The sequence below is a fragment of the Eleutherodactylus coqui genome, chromosome 3 (assembly GCF_035609145.1).
Source record: "Eleutherodactylus coqui strain aEleCoq1 chromosome 3, aEleCoq1.hap1, whole genome shotgun sequence".
In the NCBI taxonomy this organism is placed as follows: Eukaryota; Metazoa; Chordata; class Amphibia; order Anura; family Eleutherodactylidae; genus Eleutherodactylus; species Eleutherodactylus coqui.
In genome coordinates this window covers 141,777,269-141,793,694 of record NC_089839.1, presented here as the reverse complement: position 1 = coordinate 141,793,694, position 16,426 = coordinate 141,777,269, and the positions used below count along the sequence as shown (strand labels likewise).

Sequence of the window (16,426 nt, the reverse complement as noted above, 5' to 3'; positions counted from 1 at the left end):
GGATTTCATGAATTTCAATTAAAAAAAGTGGATACAAAGCAGAACTTTTCCCACCATTTTAATATGGCTTGATCCTGGAATACTTAGCAGTTCCTAAATAATGTTGATTTGCTATTTTTTGTAACCCACATTTTAAGGAAAGAAATTTATAATAAATACTTACATCTCTTTCCAAAAGCCTTCTTTTTTTTCTTATATTCTTTAGGCTTTTGTATAAACTCTAGCTGTTCTGTAAACAGAAAAATATTGTATAAGCTAGCTTAATATAAAGGAGAAATGGCAAGACTCCGATAAAGCACAAAGGAAGAGATTTATAAAACAAAGTGAAACTATCTGTGTTGCCCAGAGTAACCACTTACACACACTGCCTTGGAAAGATGAAAGCTTTTGCAGGAGCTTTAAACCTGCTCAGTACATTTACAATGATACAGGTTTAAAGCCCAGGGGCATCATACACTTACAGCGCATGGTCCTAAGGAAGGTAATATATATATACTCAGGTCAGTCTGAGGAATAACATATAATCAAGGAATTTAAAACTTTTTCCAATTAATATTTCCAAAATAATAAGTTGATCTTAAAAACTATCACACATGACCGCTGTATGGGTGTTTACACTATACTTCATCCATAAATCAGCTTTATGTAGACTATGTCCATACAAACAATACTCCATGCAGGTGTGTCACCAAGATTTGCACTGAGGAACTCAGAATTTAAAGATAACCTGTCAGCAGATTTGTACCGCCCGTTGTTTGGCCAACGAACTACGCTTTACATATAAATAATTATAATTATATTATTATAATAATTATATTACATATAATATGCTGCAGCATTTCAGAGAACATAAGGCCTCATTTATCAAAACTGTCTAAGGGCTCCCACACACTTGCGTTTTTTTTAACGCTGTGTTTTTTGTTAACGCGATTGTCAATGGGACTTTCTAATGTTAAAAACGCAATGCAACGCACCAAAAACGCAAGTTGCGTAGCGTTTTTAACATTAGAAAGTCCCATTGACAATCGCGTAAAACAAAACGTAGCGTTAAAAAACTGCAAGTGTGTGGGAGCCCTTAACAGTAAAACTGTCTTTGTTGCCCGTAGCAACCAATCACAACTAAGCTCTCATTTCACCACAGCAGTTTTAAAAAAATTAAAGTTCAGCTCCGATTGGCTGCGATGGGCAACAAAGAGAGTTTTATTGTTAGACACTTTATAAATCTTGTCCATAATTTTAAAAAGAGCTGAACCTGCGGAGAAGCCGTGGGGCGGTGTCCAGCGACACTTCTTCTCAAGCCCAAAACTTTTGAAAACTTGGATCCTTATTTATCAAAAGTGACTAACAGTAAGACCATCCTTGTTGCTCATAGCAACCAATCCACAACACACCTTCCATTTTACCACAGTCAGCAACAAGAACCATCTTACCGAGAGTAATAGAACAAGGTATAAAAAGAAACCCCATACCTTGTTCCATCTCTCTCCAACCAATCCTGGATTTTGGAGCTCCCCACTGACACTCTCCAATCATCTGGATGTCTTGTGACCAGGGAGGATCTACATGTCTGATTAATGTGATTTATTAATATTCGCCGTCTCACGGAGACTCCACGTGTGGTCGACTGGCCTTATAGGACAGTCCACATACACCAGGTAAGCCTACCCCCTTTTATTTTGGATACTATACCCTCTTGTCTCTAATCCCAGGAGCACTGCCCTATCTAATCATCTTACTGAGAGTGTTGCTAAAGTTGTCTCTGAATCGCTGCTTTGTTTCTTTGTAAAGAATAGCTCATTGTAATCAGGGCATCTGTAGCCGTGTGATGCTTGGCCTGGTCAGGGACAGCACCAACCTGATAACAGGTTCCCTTTAAGGCCAGGTTCACACGAGTGGGTTGAATTCCGCATGCGAGAGGCCTGCAGCGGATTCCGGCTGTGAGCCCAGCCGGTGACCCTGCATACGGCAAGTAACTGTATAGAGTATCACCACAGAGGCACGCAGGCTGTTATGAGCAATACAGGTTGTTTTGTCTGCATTTCTGCGCCATCGCTTAGCGATGTTCTTTGCATAAGGGCTGCAGGTCTGGCGGCTCCGGTGGCTCCATTGACATCAATGGAGTTCGTCCGTGCAGATTCCACAACAAAATAAAGCATGTTGTGATTTTTCTTCTGCTCAAGAATACACAATTAGTATCCGTGAGGGTGAAGGAAATATCGAAAATGCATGCCTTTCAATGCCTGCGTTTTACCCCAGAAAGTCAGTGCGGATGCCGATCACAGAATCTGCAATACAATTTTGGTCATGTGAGCCCAGCCTAACTGTGTAAATATTGTTACCACCAGCAAGAATTCTCCTTCTTGATCGTCATCTCCTGTTTTCTGTCCTTTGTTGGGGTATTTGCTATGCAACTATTCCGACAGCTGATTCATCAGAGCGAATCAGTTGGCACAGCTCAGTCAAACTCGCCTAGGGGGAGTTCCGCATCGGCTGGCTTCTCTTTATGGTGTGTTGATCCATGGTGGATCTGCCACAGACTGTCAACAGCGGAAAAAAATCAACAGCAAATCCTCAGCAAAATCCGTACCAAATTTAATAAATATTTATTGTGGACTTTTTCCCCTGTGGACAGGAGCGAAACCACCACATGTGAATGCAGCCCTTAAAGTGACGGTCACCATCTGTTTGCACCCCTCTCTGAGGGCAGCACGAGGTAGTGCCTATTACACGGATTACACCGATATATCTGCTCTGTGGATTTCTGCAGGAGTTTTGGAGAAGCTTGCCTTTTATCAGTGGCAGCACATGAATAGAGGACTACTTAGAGTAGTCCTGGATATTCATAAGCTGCTGGCTAGCTGCACCCACTGATTGACTGCTGTCTGTCTATTATTGTGCACAGTGAAAGAGCTGCCAACCATTGGCAGGAGGGCAGGGTGGGTGTGGCTAGGCTGAAGCTGATGAATATTCAGGACTAGTTTAAAATCTGGCTGCTGCTAATTAAATGCAAGTTTCTCCAAAACTCCCGCACAGATCCACACAGCAGGCATATTAGTGCAATCTATGTGACCGTCACTACCTTGTGGTGCTGTGAGGGCTACAAAAACATGGTGACAGAGTCTCTAAGGCCATTCTCACACATGTTCACAGAACACAGTCTTCAAAATCGCGGCATTTCACTGCGATTTGGAGCAGCATTTTTGTAACGCATGTCACAGTGTAGGACAGTGTTTTTAAATGCACCCCATGATGTGTGAAAATAAAAATGCTGCATTCGAGCGCAGATCTGTGAAGCTCCATTGAAACCATTCGGAGCGTTGTACCGCGGTTAGCGCAGCGTTTGAGACGCTGTGCTAATTGCTGTAAAAAAAAAGAGCTATGTGAGAGCAGCCTAAGTATTCCTTGGCTTCTGAAGTATGCCTGCAGGTGACAGCATGAACAATGTGCATTTAACCCTTCATCTGCTGTGTGGTTTTGGACAATTTTCACACTCTTAACATGTACAAGTAACACCTACAAAATAAAAGAATTATGCTAAACGTACAATCCCATATGTTTTCTATGTGTCCACAGCAGCAATCTTTCAGAAAATAAGACATTTTTCAGAAAATTTATTATTTCCTGTTTCCACACTGAGATCAGAAACTATCATACAATAATGCACAATTTGACATAAAACTGAGGTCTGTAAGGTACCTTCTGCTACAGGGGGCTGCAGCTGGTATCCTGTTAACTCACACCAGCCAACTGGATAGATGTCAGGAGATTCACAGTCTGTCCACTGGTCATAATCATCATCCCAGCCATCAAAGTGAATGCGGAGGAGTCTTTGCACTACTCGCACCACAGTAGCCACACAAATCAAGTGGGGCTCCATCAGATCCACAGCTTCTAGCTTCACGCCTGGTTTAAAGCCATGATTAGGGGGTACCTGAATTAGAAATAAGAAGATACATAATCAAGGAAAAGGACCAACTAGATTTTTCTATGTCTGATGGTCTTGTACTCTGGTCACATCATGGTCATCCCCTCTGGCTTCATGATTTCACATTCATCAAACATTAATGCATAAAAGAAACAATTCCAAAAAGTTCGCATGATGTGTTTTCCTAAATTTCCCCCAGAGACCCACATAAAGATGCTGCATAAGCTACTATACTTACAGTGTGAAATAAGAGTGCAGGAGCGGCCTTGGAATTTGTCTTCTCCAGATAGCTTTCCCAAGAAAAAGTTTCTACAGTATATCCTATTGAAAACCAGCGAGAAACAATACATAAACATACAGATATAACAGAAGTTTTATACAAAATTATTTTTGTAGTTATATATAAGTTTATTTAGTACACTTAATTTTAATGGGGCAATCCACGAAAAATATTGTTTATAATTAACCGCAACCCATAATGATAAACATTTTTGTATTTACACTTATTAAGAAATGTTCCAATTCTCCATTATTCCTGTACTAATGTTAGAACAGCTCCACCCGCTGTTTCTATCGTGTCCGCCTCAATACTTGTTCCAAGTACTCAGTCTTGTTTCTCTCTCTGCTCCTCGGGTTTTATGGAGGGCTCCCTGGTGAGGTGGGCGGCTGCTTCTGAAGTTGCTGCATCTTCTCTGAAGAGATGTTTAGGTAATGATGAAAGTGAGACTGAGTTACTGCAAAGAGGCAGGACTTCGTAAGAGTGACCACCTTGAAGCATTTACTGAGGTAGGCAGGACACAAAAAAGCTCTTCAACAGAAACAGCAGGTGGCGCTATTCTAATATTATCGAAACATTTTTGAGTAAGTGTAAATATTATCCTCTGCATGGCTGTGCACGGCTCAAGACATTTAGTATAACACACGCCAGAAATTGGTATACATAGTACTAGACAGCTACACCAGCTAGTAGCTGTAGTAGGTTTTCATCTGGTGCACGGAGGTGGCTTGCACCTCTTAAGACATTTATCGCTCTTACGTAGACGCAGTGTTTACTGGTGTATAAAATGTTAGTAAATATGCCCGACTGTTATAATTATGGGCTGCATTTAACTACAAACAATATTTTCTGTAGGATAACCCCTTTAAATGTATGATTACATGCCAATTAGAATTACAATATTTTTTCTACAGTTTAAGGGCTTTTACCCACTAGCGTTTTTTTTTTTTTTTTTAATGCTGCGATATCACTGCGTTTTTTTCGCGGGACTTTCTAATGTTAAAATCGCATTGCACAAAAATCGCAAGTTTGTGCATTTGCGATTTTTGGGCGATTGGATTTTAACATTAGAAAGTCCCATAGAAAAACGCAGCGATATCGCAGCATTAAAAAAACGCCATTGGCTAAAAGCCTTTAGTCTGCAGTTCAACAAAGGATAACGGACTACAAATGTAGTGACAGCTTCACATCAAGTACAAAGTGGTCCCTATGTAGAACAGTATGTTAGGCTGAAAAAAAACATATGTCCATCTATGGTAGTTCAGCCTATTTAAACCCAAACGCACCACACACACCCTCACAATGTTGATCCAGAGGCAAAGAAACCCAATAGGGTAGAAGCCAATTTTACTCATTTAAAAGGAAAATATTCCGTCCTCCTGACTCCAATCAGACAATCAAAATAATCCTGGATCACCGACCCTTCTGAGTAATCAGTGATATAACCTGTAATATTGTAAAGCTCAAGAAAGGTGTCCAGGCCCCTCTTGGACTTTTTTTTATCAGGTTCTCCATCACCATGTCAGGGAGAGAGTTCCACAGTCTCACTGCTCTTACAGTAAAGAACCCACTTCTATGTTGGTGTAGAAACCTTCTTTCCTCTAGATATAGAGAGCGCCCCCTTGTTACAGTCACCGTCCTGGGTGTAAATAGATGATAGGAGAGATCTCTGTACTGCCCCCTGATATATCTATACATAGTTATTAGAGCGCCCCCTTGTTACAGTCCTGGGTATAAATAGATCAGTGTTTTTAAACTGCAGTCCTCAGAGACCCCCAACTGGTCAGGTTTTCAGGATATCCTATAGTAAGAACACCTCTGGCAATGTCTGAGGTACTGACCATAATTACATCACCTGTGCAATACTGAGGAGATCCTGAAAACATGACCTGTTGGTGGTCCCTGAGGACTGGAGTTGAGAAACCCTAGGTATAATAGTTGATAGGATAGATCTCTGTACAGTCCCCTGATATATTTATACATAGTTATTAGAGCACCCCCTTGTTACAGTCCTGGATCTAAATAGATGATGGGAGAGATCTCTGTACAGTCCCCTGATATATTTATACATAGTTATTAGAGCGCCCCCTTGTTACATTCCTGGGTATAATACATGACAGGAGAGATCTCTGTACTGATCCCTTAAATATTATACATAGTTATTAAGTTTAAGCAAGCGTGAAGCCTTCCAGATATTTACTTTACAAACTAGATATCCAGTGGGCTTAAATCCAAGATATGATTTGTCATATTAATATTAATCTGGTATTTTGACCCTCTTGAACATTTATTTGGGTTTTAAAAATAATGTTCTTTGCAGACTCAGAATAACAAATGTGACTGTGTTGTTGGGTTTTATATGCCTTGCTGTGCACAGATGTAGCATAATGAATGTCATTTTGTTATTGGCTGTGATTTCTGGCTCCTCAATTGGCTTCTCTCACCACACATGCAAAGAGGATATCATTATTAACCCTTTCGGGACCCACAAATTGCTTGTATGTTTTAAACACCAGCTGAACTGATGAAGGGGTTATCGTCAAAACGCATCTTCATGTGCTGATCACATATTTTATTAAATAAAAGAAGAAAGATAGGAGAAAAAACACCCCATGATATCTTACAGGTCCATATGACTATGGTGATAGCACGTTTAGTTTTTTAATTTATGATTTATGTCTTTTGCACAATAAAAACATTTCTCGTTCGTATCATTGGGGGACACAGGTTGACCAGCTAATCTGTTTTAGCTTAGTGTCTATAGCAGATGGCCAAGTGCACAGGCGGTTCTTTAGGCCACTCTACAGGTGGACGGAGCAGTATTACTCTCCGATTTACCCCTACGCAGGAGAGTGAACGGCCAGACATTGCTGTCCGTTGTCTGCCCTACCTCAAAAAGAAAGGGTGGCATGGCTGAGTTCCGCACGTTGCCCGCCAGCCATAGGGCCCCTGGGAGAGCCGCCTCTTCCCTCTCTGCGGGAGTTGGGGGGCTGGTCGAGGGACTCAGCTTGTGGGCTGCGAAAGGGCAAGCACCGTGTCCGCGTCCATAGGGAGCTCGCATCAGTTTCAAACTGCCTGTAGCCTGGACTAACCCCCGGAAGCCAGGATAATCCTGGTGGAGGGGGGGTGGGGGGAATGTATTGATAAGTGTACTGACTCTCTCTCCTCCTCCCACCAGCTGTACCTGGTCTCTCTTTTCGGCGGCCGCGGCACCTACCCAAAAGCCTTTCTTCCCATGAGGAGCTTGATGAAGTTATCCAGAAGCAGTGGAGAACTCCAGACAAACGGCTTTATCTTCTAAGTCCATTTAATATGCTGTATCCTATTCCTGAGGATCTAGTGAAGAAGTGGTCAGTGTCCGCAATGGGCGATCCTCTCGTGTCGCGTTTATTGAAGCGCACCATTCTGCCCATGGCTGAGTCCGCTGCACTGGCTGACCCACGGGATAGAAAGGTTGATTCCCTAGCCAAAGGAATTTTGTTCGACACAGTCTGGGCACGCGTTTTTGTCTCATCAGCGAGACTGAGTCTGCTTCGGAGCCAGTCTCGTTCATTGATGGGGCCTGGTTCCGTGACATTGAGCCATTGCATGATTGTGCTCGGGAGGATGGTTGCTGCATTCAAGGCTGTGTCCTTCGGTCAGTTTCACGCTCGACTCCTTCAGTGGTTCATCCTATCCAGATCGGACGGAGCCATAGCCCCTCTCAACCAGCAACTGCAAGTTCCTGTGCAGATTCAAAATCTGCTCCGGTGGTGGTTGACCTCCCCTCAGACCTGGCTGGGCTGTCCTCTCGGGCCTCTGTCTTGGCATGTGCTGACGACGAATGACAGTCTTTCTGGCTGGGGGGGGGGGGGGGTTGTAGGGGCTGTCTGCCTAGGGGGCAAGGTCAGTGGAGTCCTCGCTGCCCATCAACGTCATGGAGCTACGGGCTATCCTCCATGCCATCCTTCATTTCGCCCCCCCTGTTAGAAGGACTGCCTGTGCAGATTTAGTCGGACAACGTGACAACAGTGGCTAATGTGAATCACCAGGGGGGTACCCACAGCACAAGGGTTATGTCAGAGGTGGCTAAGATCCTGGCCTGGGCAGAGTCACATCTGTTTGCACTGTCGACGGTCCACATTCCCGAGGTTGACAACTAGATAGCCGACATTCTCGGTCATCAGTATGTCGACCCAGGGGAATGGGAGCTGCACCAGGAAGTGTTCCAGTGCATTTGTCGGATCTAGGGCAATCCAGATGTCGACCTGATGGCGTCCAGGCTCAACCACAAACTTCCGGTTTCGTGGCTCGGTCTCACGATCCCATAGCTCAGGCAACAGATGCCCTCGTAATATCGTGGGAGGCCTTTTGGCTCCCATGTGTCTTTCCACCCATCGCTCTAATTCCGTGCCTATTAAAAAAGATCAAGAGAGAGGGTCGCCCAGTCATCTTTGGTGGCTCTGGATTGGCCCCGATGGGCGTGGTACTTGGAGCTCGTCAAGCTGCTGGTCGACGAGCCTTTTCGGTTTCCGCTCTGGGTCGACCTCCTCGTTCAGGATCCCCTTCATCATCCCGATAGGCCTTGCCTCTCTTTGACGGTGTGGCTGTTGAGACCGCGATGCTGAGGGAACGTGGTTTTTCTGACTTGGTAGTCCGTACAATGATTAAGGCTAGTAAGCCTTTGTCCTTCAGGATTTACTACCGTGTCTAAAGGAGGTTTTTATCCTTGTGCGAGAGTCATAACTTTCACTCCTTTGATTTTTCGTTGTCTCGTCTTTTGCCCTTTTTTTCAAGATGACCTGGACCTAGGCCTAGGCCTTAGTTCTTTGAAAAGGCAGGTGTCCGCCCTATGCATTTTCTTTCAACACCCGTTGGCGGCTGAAGCAGACTTAGTTTTTTTTGCAAGGGGTGGCACGTGTTGCTCCTCCTTTCCGTGCCCCCTTGGGACCTTAACCTGGTATTAGGGGTCCTTCAGTCTAATCCATTTGAGCCTCTGGATACTATACCTTTGCGTTGGTTACCCTCAAAGTAGTTTTGTTGGTGGCAGTCATTTTGTTACGACGGGTGTCAGAGCTTGCCACTCTCGCCTTGGATCCCCCCCTTCACGGTGTTTCACCAAGACAAGGTGGTGTTGCATCCTAATTCAGCATTCTTACCTAAGGTAGTTTTGGCTTTTTATCTTAATGATGAAAATTGTATCGCCATCCTTTTTTCCTGAGGCAGTTTGGTCAGAGGAGCAGGCCTTGCATAAATTGGATTTGGTGTGGGCTCTTAGAATTTGAATAGAAGAGCCTCTCAGCAGCACTCTAAGTTGTTGTTCATAGTACCAGACAGGCCGAGGCGTGGTCTCGCCACATCCAAAAGGTCCATAGCTTGTTGAATTCGGTCTGCAACAGTAGAGGCATATCGGGCCAAGGGGGAGTCTCCACCTGGTCGGGTAATGGCTTACTCCATTCGGGCGTTGGGGGCCTCGTGGGCAAAGCGGAACAGGCCCTCTGCATATCTGACCTGTAAAGCCGCGACCTGGTCATCTCTGCACACTTTCTTTAAGTTTTATCAGGTGCAGAGCTTCGCATCTGCCAACGCTTCCCCGGGCCGAGCAGTCTTCCAGACAGCCAGGGGGTGCACTGAGGACTCCCTTCATTCATTGGGGGACACAGCACACGCCCAATGAGGGTTCTTTTATTATTTGGTTTTCCAGTCATGCTTTCTTTCCCTGGTTGGGTTGACTCCTTAGTTATTTTAAGTATTTTTTTTTGGTTCTGTTTTCTTCCCCGTTGGGGCGCTTCTACTGCTTGCATGGAAACTGATTAGCTGAGTACCTGCAGAGGATATACAGCAAACTGGAGGAGCCAATTCGTTTGTCTGCTTAGTGTCCGACTCTAGGCATACCTACAGTTAAGCTGTGTTCCCTAATGAATGAAGCGAGAAAGAAATTTTACGGTGAGTACACAAAAATTTAGGTATTTCATCACCGCATTCAGAGAGTCATAATCTTTTTTTATGATCTGTCTGTAGAGCTGTGTAGACAACTTTTGTAGGAAGGGCTACGCAAAAAACTACAAGTTTGACATATTTTAACTCATACGTCATTCACTGTGTGGTATAAATGACATGTTAAATTTATTTTGCAGGTCGGTAGAATTATGGCAATACCAAGTTCATATAATTTTTCTATATTTTACTACTTTTGCACAATAAAAGCATTTTTCATAGATATAGTTCTATAAACAGTTTTTTTTATACAATCTCTACTGTTATTATTTTCGGGGTCATGTTTTCATTGGTGTCATTTTTGGGTACATATGATTTTTCAAATCACTTTTTATTCTTTTTTTGGGGTTGAGGTAAAATGAACAAAAAACAACCATGCAGGCTAAATAAAGTGATCATCGTATAGTTTAGGTTGTTATGAATGCGGTGATACCAATTTTGTACTATGTTAACCACTTCCCTGACTCTGTCGTCAGACATGCGTTCGGGAGAAAAATTTTAAACTGGTCTCCGACGTGTGCCGCGAGAGCGGCTCGGGCCCCATTGAAATCAATGGGCGATGATCGTTATTTGCTGCCATTACTGTAACAGCAGTGGCAGAGGATTCCTTTATCCCGCTGCAGTCCCCTCATCGCTGAACACTGTGACAGTGCTGTCACAGTGTTCACTGAGGAGGGGACACCCCGCGGTGATGATTTTCGGGGTAAGGTGGGGGGCTTGGAATATAAGCCCTTCCCCAAGCGTAATCCCAAAAGTCAGTAAAAAATAAAAAAACATATATACTCACCTGTCTGCCGCTGTCGAGGTCGGGCGGCTCTTGGCTCTATACTGAAGATCTTTCAGCCAGGTGTCTCCTAGTGATGGGCCAGCTCCGCTCTGCGCATGCGCCAGCTGGCCGGCACATAGCAGAGATGGAAGACACCGGAAGCGGGTAAGCCACAGGTCTCTGCAGGGGCACGGGTCCGCATCCCACTGCGAGAATTCCCGCAGCAGGATCCAACCCGGCCTATGTGTGACAGAAGGATTTAAAGATTAAGATTGGCTGATCACTGTCATAATTCACTGCAGTATTTAAAAATGCAGTGTACTGCTTCTAACAATGTCTAAAATGACTTTATGGACAGCAAACCAGAAGGCCATAGCAACCATATGGGTGATGGGTTGAGGGGTGGAGCCCCCCCCCCCCCCCAAGCCCTCAAAACCTATTAGATGCAGCAGTCAGCACTGATCACTGTATCTATGGGATTAGATGGTCAGGATGGGAACTAGCTCAGATCCAGCTGTTGCAGTGGGATCCTGAGATGATACACGGGCTCTGCCTCTGGGCCTGTGTGATTACTATTAAATACATGTACATTGCCATGCGGAAATGGGATCTTTTACCTGACCTTCATGTATGTGTAAATGTGGAAGGGGAGTGTTAAAAAATCCTAATACATGGCTCGACATATCAGCCAAACCTGGAACACCAATGTGGGAAAGCTGTTTTAGAGTTCTTAACCAGTAACCCCCTGAGAGCTGAGTCACAGGCATCTTACGGAGCCAATCAGTATACCGCTCTGATGAACAGCAAGAAACAGTTTTCTTCCCTCTAGGAGAGGGCTAATTTGCATTTAGACAGCTGGTGCGCTTATGAGTTACAATAATCATTGTGTATGAGGCCCTAAATCATCTATGTAATAAATACCCTTTGGAAGTGTGAGCTCAATGTTGTTCTTCTCACAGAATGATACAGGAAAAATTGAGTTTGATGTTGCATGATAGCAAAACCATTGTGAATCATCAGCAGATGGATTACTGTCCATGCCCACCATCAAATAGCCTTCCAGCAGAACCTAGGAAAAAGACAAGACAATTACTTATAATATACCTACAACAAACTCCACGCATGCACAAAGAAAGACCAATGAAAGAGAAGCTCAATGCTGTCTTGCAGTGAGAAAACTGGAATTCCTTGGCATTCCCCCACTGTCTGCTTGCAAAGCCGCAGCTTGGTGCATCTCTGCAGGCTACTTGTGCATGTGTACACAATGAGAGAACTAGTGCTCATTATATAGTCCACAGGATGCATACAACGGCGGCTTTGCAAACGAACTGCAAGGAAATTCTGAGTAAGGCCCCCTGTCCACCGGCAAGGCGGAATATCGCAAGCTATATACCGCCGCCAGGGAGCAGGGGAGAGAACTGACAGTTCTCTGCAGTGAGCCTATCTGACAGATAGGCTCACGGCGGAGAATCACGGCAAAACGTGGCATGCCGTGATTTGAGTTCCGTGAGTTGAGAATCACTATGATTCTCCGTTCGTGGACAGGGGGCTTTGCTTTCCATAGCATGCACTGCGTTACCCGCGGCCGGATTATTGCCACGGGTAATGCAATGCACAATCGCCCAAGGACAGGAGCCCTAAGGCAGCTACCGTGTTTTCCCGATAATAGGCCCTACCCTGATTTTCATCTGTGATAGTTAATCGAGCGCCAGCTCTCATTGGCTGACGTGGCGCTCGATTAACCAATCAGAGCATCAGCTTGCTGTAGGTGGGGTATTCAAGTCCTGCTACTAGGAAGAACTGCTTTGTCAGCGTGCTTGAGAACACGGAGGCCTGCAGCAAGCACGGAGACCAGTGCGAGGGACCCAAATGCCGGCTGCTTGGTAAGTATTATAAGACACCCCCAAAAATAAGACACTGTGTCTCTTTTGAGGCATAGATTAGTATAAGGCAGTGTTTTATTTTCAGGGAAACACGCTAAGGTGGTCACATTCCCTGATTCATGCTTTAGCTCCTATAAGCCTATAACTTTAACCCCTTCTGCTCCAGGACGTACATTTACGTCCTGGAGCGTCGGGGTATGTATGCAGAAAGGTCGTGGGGCGACGTCTCTGTATACAGCACGGGCGTCAGCTGTTTACTACAGCTGACACCCCCGGGCAATAGCTGCAATCGGCCGATCACGGCTATTAACCCTTTAAATGCCGCTGTCAATTCTGACAGTGGCAATTAAATCCCCCGAACATCGTGAGATCGGGGGAGCCGTGCAGGTGTCATGGCTGCCAGGAGCCTTCTGAAAGGTCCCAGGGCTGCCTTGAGAGACTGCCTATCAAGCCATCCCAGTGGGGTGGCTTGATAGGCTGCCTGTCAGAATGCAGTATGCCGTAATGCTATAGCATTACGGCATACTGCAGGAGCAATCAAAGCATCGCATGTTGTAGTCCCCCGGGGGAAACTTGAAAGTAAAGTAAAAAAAAGATCAATAAAGTTTCTTTAATTGTAAAAAAAAAAAAAAGGAATAAAAGTTTAAAACCCCCTTTTGCCATATCTGTAAGTAGAAAAAAAATCTAAATTCTAAAATAAAAATACATATTTGGTATAGCCGCGTCCGTAAAAGTTCGATCTATCAAAGTAGCACATTATTTACCCCACATGGTGAACGTCGTCCAAAAAAAAACCAAAGACCGCCAGAAATGCACTTTTTCAGTCACCCTGTCTCCCAGAGAAAACGCAATAAAAAGCGATCAAAAAGTCGTATGTATTCTGAATTGGTACTAACGGAAACATCCCGCAAAAAATGAGCCCTTGCTGAACTACGTTGACAGAAAATTTTAAAAAGTTATTGTGCGCAAAAGATAACTGCAGAAAATAATTGAAAAAAATGAAATCTCTTTGAAAAAATGAAGAGTAGTATAGTAAAAAGCAAACTATACAAGTTTGGTATCGTAGCAATCGTACCGACCCATAGAATAAAGTTATCATGTTGTTTTTGTTGCAGTTTGTGCGCCGTAGAAATAGGATGCACTGAAAAATGGTGGAATGTTGTTTTTTTTTTCATTTTACTCCACTTAGTATTTTTTAAAAGTTTTTCAGCACATTATATGGTACTTTAAATAGCACCATTAAAAACTACAACTCGTCACGCAAAAAACAAGCCTTCATACAGCGATGTCGATGGATAAATAAAGGAGTTATGATTTTTTTTAAAAGGGGGGAGGAAAAAACGAAAATAGAAAAAAAAGGGCTGCGTCATCAAGGGGTTAATATAGGAGGTTTATAGGAGACAGATTCCCTTTACACCTGCCGCTTATACATCTGCATAAATCTGCCAAAAAACACCAAACCGCATTTCTGACATATCAATTATTATCGGAAATCAGTAACAATACATGCATTTTCTAAATCTATAGGTACGACTGTCAGGTACTACTGCAATTGTACATATTGCTATCATAGGTTCTTTCCATTAGAGAACTCCACACAGCAAAAGAGTGTTTAATGAGGTCTCAAAACCATTATCAAGTGAACAGTTAAGTGCATTTGACTCTCCATAGCAGGAATGCACAACCTGTAGCCTGGGAGCTACAAGTGGCCCACAATGCCATTCTGTGCAGCCCACAACCATGTAGCACAGAAATGCTTGTGTGCGGCTGCTCACAGGTCTTTTCCATGTCAGAAAATAAAGGAGTGGCACACAGGTCGGGAGCAGATACCAGTGGTGTATCATGTAGCCACCCCAGAGACTCCCATATATCAGTAGAATGGTTTGCCTTGACCCCGTTTGGCACTCCACAAGAGTATATGAGTTAGTGGTGGCAGTCCATACATGCAGCTCTCCATTGTAGTTTGGGAGTTGTGACATGCTGGGCTATTACCGCAATACTTATAATCTACAATGGGGAGAACTTCGTGCAGGCAATGCCTCCTACTTGCTGAAGTGCTCTTTGGGGAAGAAAGGGACCTGGAATTTTTTCTCTTACATGGTCCTAAGCAAATTAATATTGTGAAAACTACTCACCTTGTACACAGTAGCTACACATATGTTACCAAGATTAAGAGGGTCAATTGCTTCAAGTTTCATTCCTTCCTCAAACCAGATACCTTTTGGATAAACAATTCTCACCTAAAATAAATATAAAAATATAAAACAAATAGTTTTATGAGTTTGGTAATCATATAGCCAAGTGCCCCACTCATATTTTATCATATAGGAGTCCTTTACTGGTCTACTCTCAGCACTTCTATACAAATATATTGCTTTCCATGTGATTTATATGTCTTTCTCCATGTGTATGTAAGGAACTAATCCTATAGAGTTAAGTTGCTATGGAGATGGTCTGTGCTGAAGTGCCAACATTTGCGCTAGATTTTGGCAGAGCAGAGCATGCTCACTAGGAACTTCCTGGGTGCATTCATGTAAAGAGGGAAATTTTTGCTGCGCAATAGGAGGGTACAGGGATTCAGTGTGCGTAAGAGGAGCTGTTGCCTGCGAGTGAAAGGCAGAAGGCACTATCAGAGAGAAGAAGCAGCAAGAGCACACAGCCTGTGTGAAGGCGCTACTTGGAAAGAGCAGTGAGGGTTTTGTGGAGGAGCTGGAGACTGGAAAGCAGCTACACTACAGCTCCAACCTGGTGGTGGCAGCTGGACTGCAATAAGGACTGAGGAGAACAGTGTGGTAGATTTGCGCTCCTTGCCTCACTCAAGCCAAGGTTCGTGCTAACAATGATTCCCACCCAACAGAATTGTAAGTGAGGCCACCCTCAATCCAAATAGTAGCTGTGCACACTGAAAGGGAATCCATTAATCAAACAGGCTTGTTGTATAGGAAGGCCCTACACCAAAGGTCTTGTACTATTTAAGAAACTTCCAAGCTCATATCCTCAATAAAAGGACTGATATATTGGTAAAAGGGGTCAGGGTGCAAGTGTCAAGCAATTGAGACACTTTGGCTTCATGTCCACGGCCAGGTTAGATTCCAACTGCGAAATTTTGCAGCGGAATCAGACCAAGTGCCGGCCAGAGACCCTATAATCACTTGTTAGGATTCGTGGCGAGTGTCTTGGGCCGGCGCGTCGGCGCGCACGTGCAGTGCAGGGCATGACACAGATCTGCGGCGACTCGCAGCGGGACGGACAGCTTCCATTGATTGCAATGGAAGCAGTCCGTGCGATTTACTGCATGGAACATGCTGCAATTCTTGCCCGCGAACGAAAAACACGGTACATGGAAGAAAGCTAACGAAGATTAAAACTTATAAATTGGGTCTTTTTAAGCAATTAATCAGAGCAGACCTTAAAGTAGAATGATTGAGTTGAGCAGACAAATGTCTTACACTTAAAATATCACAAGATAATGAGTCGTATAAACTGCTAAACTACATGGCACTTAATTCTCCTCTTCCCAGGGCCCCGGTCTTTGTTTACAACCCCCTCCTTCTGGAAAATATGTACAACTCAAACACGTACCCAACCATAGTTGTACA

The 16,426-nt window shown here is 44.0% G+C and overlaps 1 protein-coding gene across 1 annotated transcript in view; it reads right to left on the bottom strand.

Annotated features, from left to right (window-relative positions):
* L3MBTL2 (L3MBTL histone methyl-lysine binding protein 2) overlaps positions 1 to 16,426 on the bottom strand; it is a 75,724-nt gene that overhangs the window by 17,178 nt on the left and 42,120 nt on the right. Inside the window, exons 11-15 of the mRNA XM_066596198.1 lie at positions 14,963 to 15,067; positions 11,866 to 12,013; positions 4,164 to 4,246; positions 3,697 to 3,931; positions 164 to 229 (exon numbers count right to left, since the gene is read on the bottom strand). Of these exons, the coding sequence (XP_066452295.1) occupies positions 164 to 229; positions 3,697 to 3,931; positions 4,164 to 4,246; positions 11,866 to 12,013; positions 14,963 to 15,067 (637 nt within the window). The remainder of the gene's footprint in view (positions 1 to 163; positions 230 to 3,696; positions 3,932 to 4,163; positions 4,247 to 11,865; positions 12,014 to 14,962; positions 15,068 to 16,426) is intronic.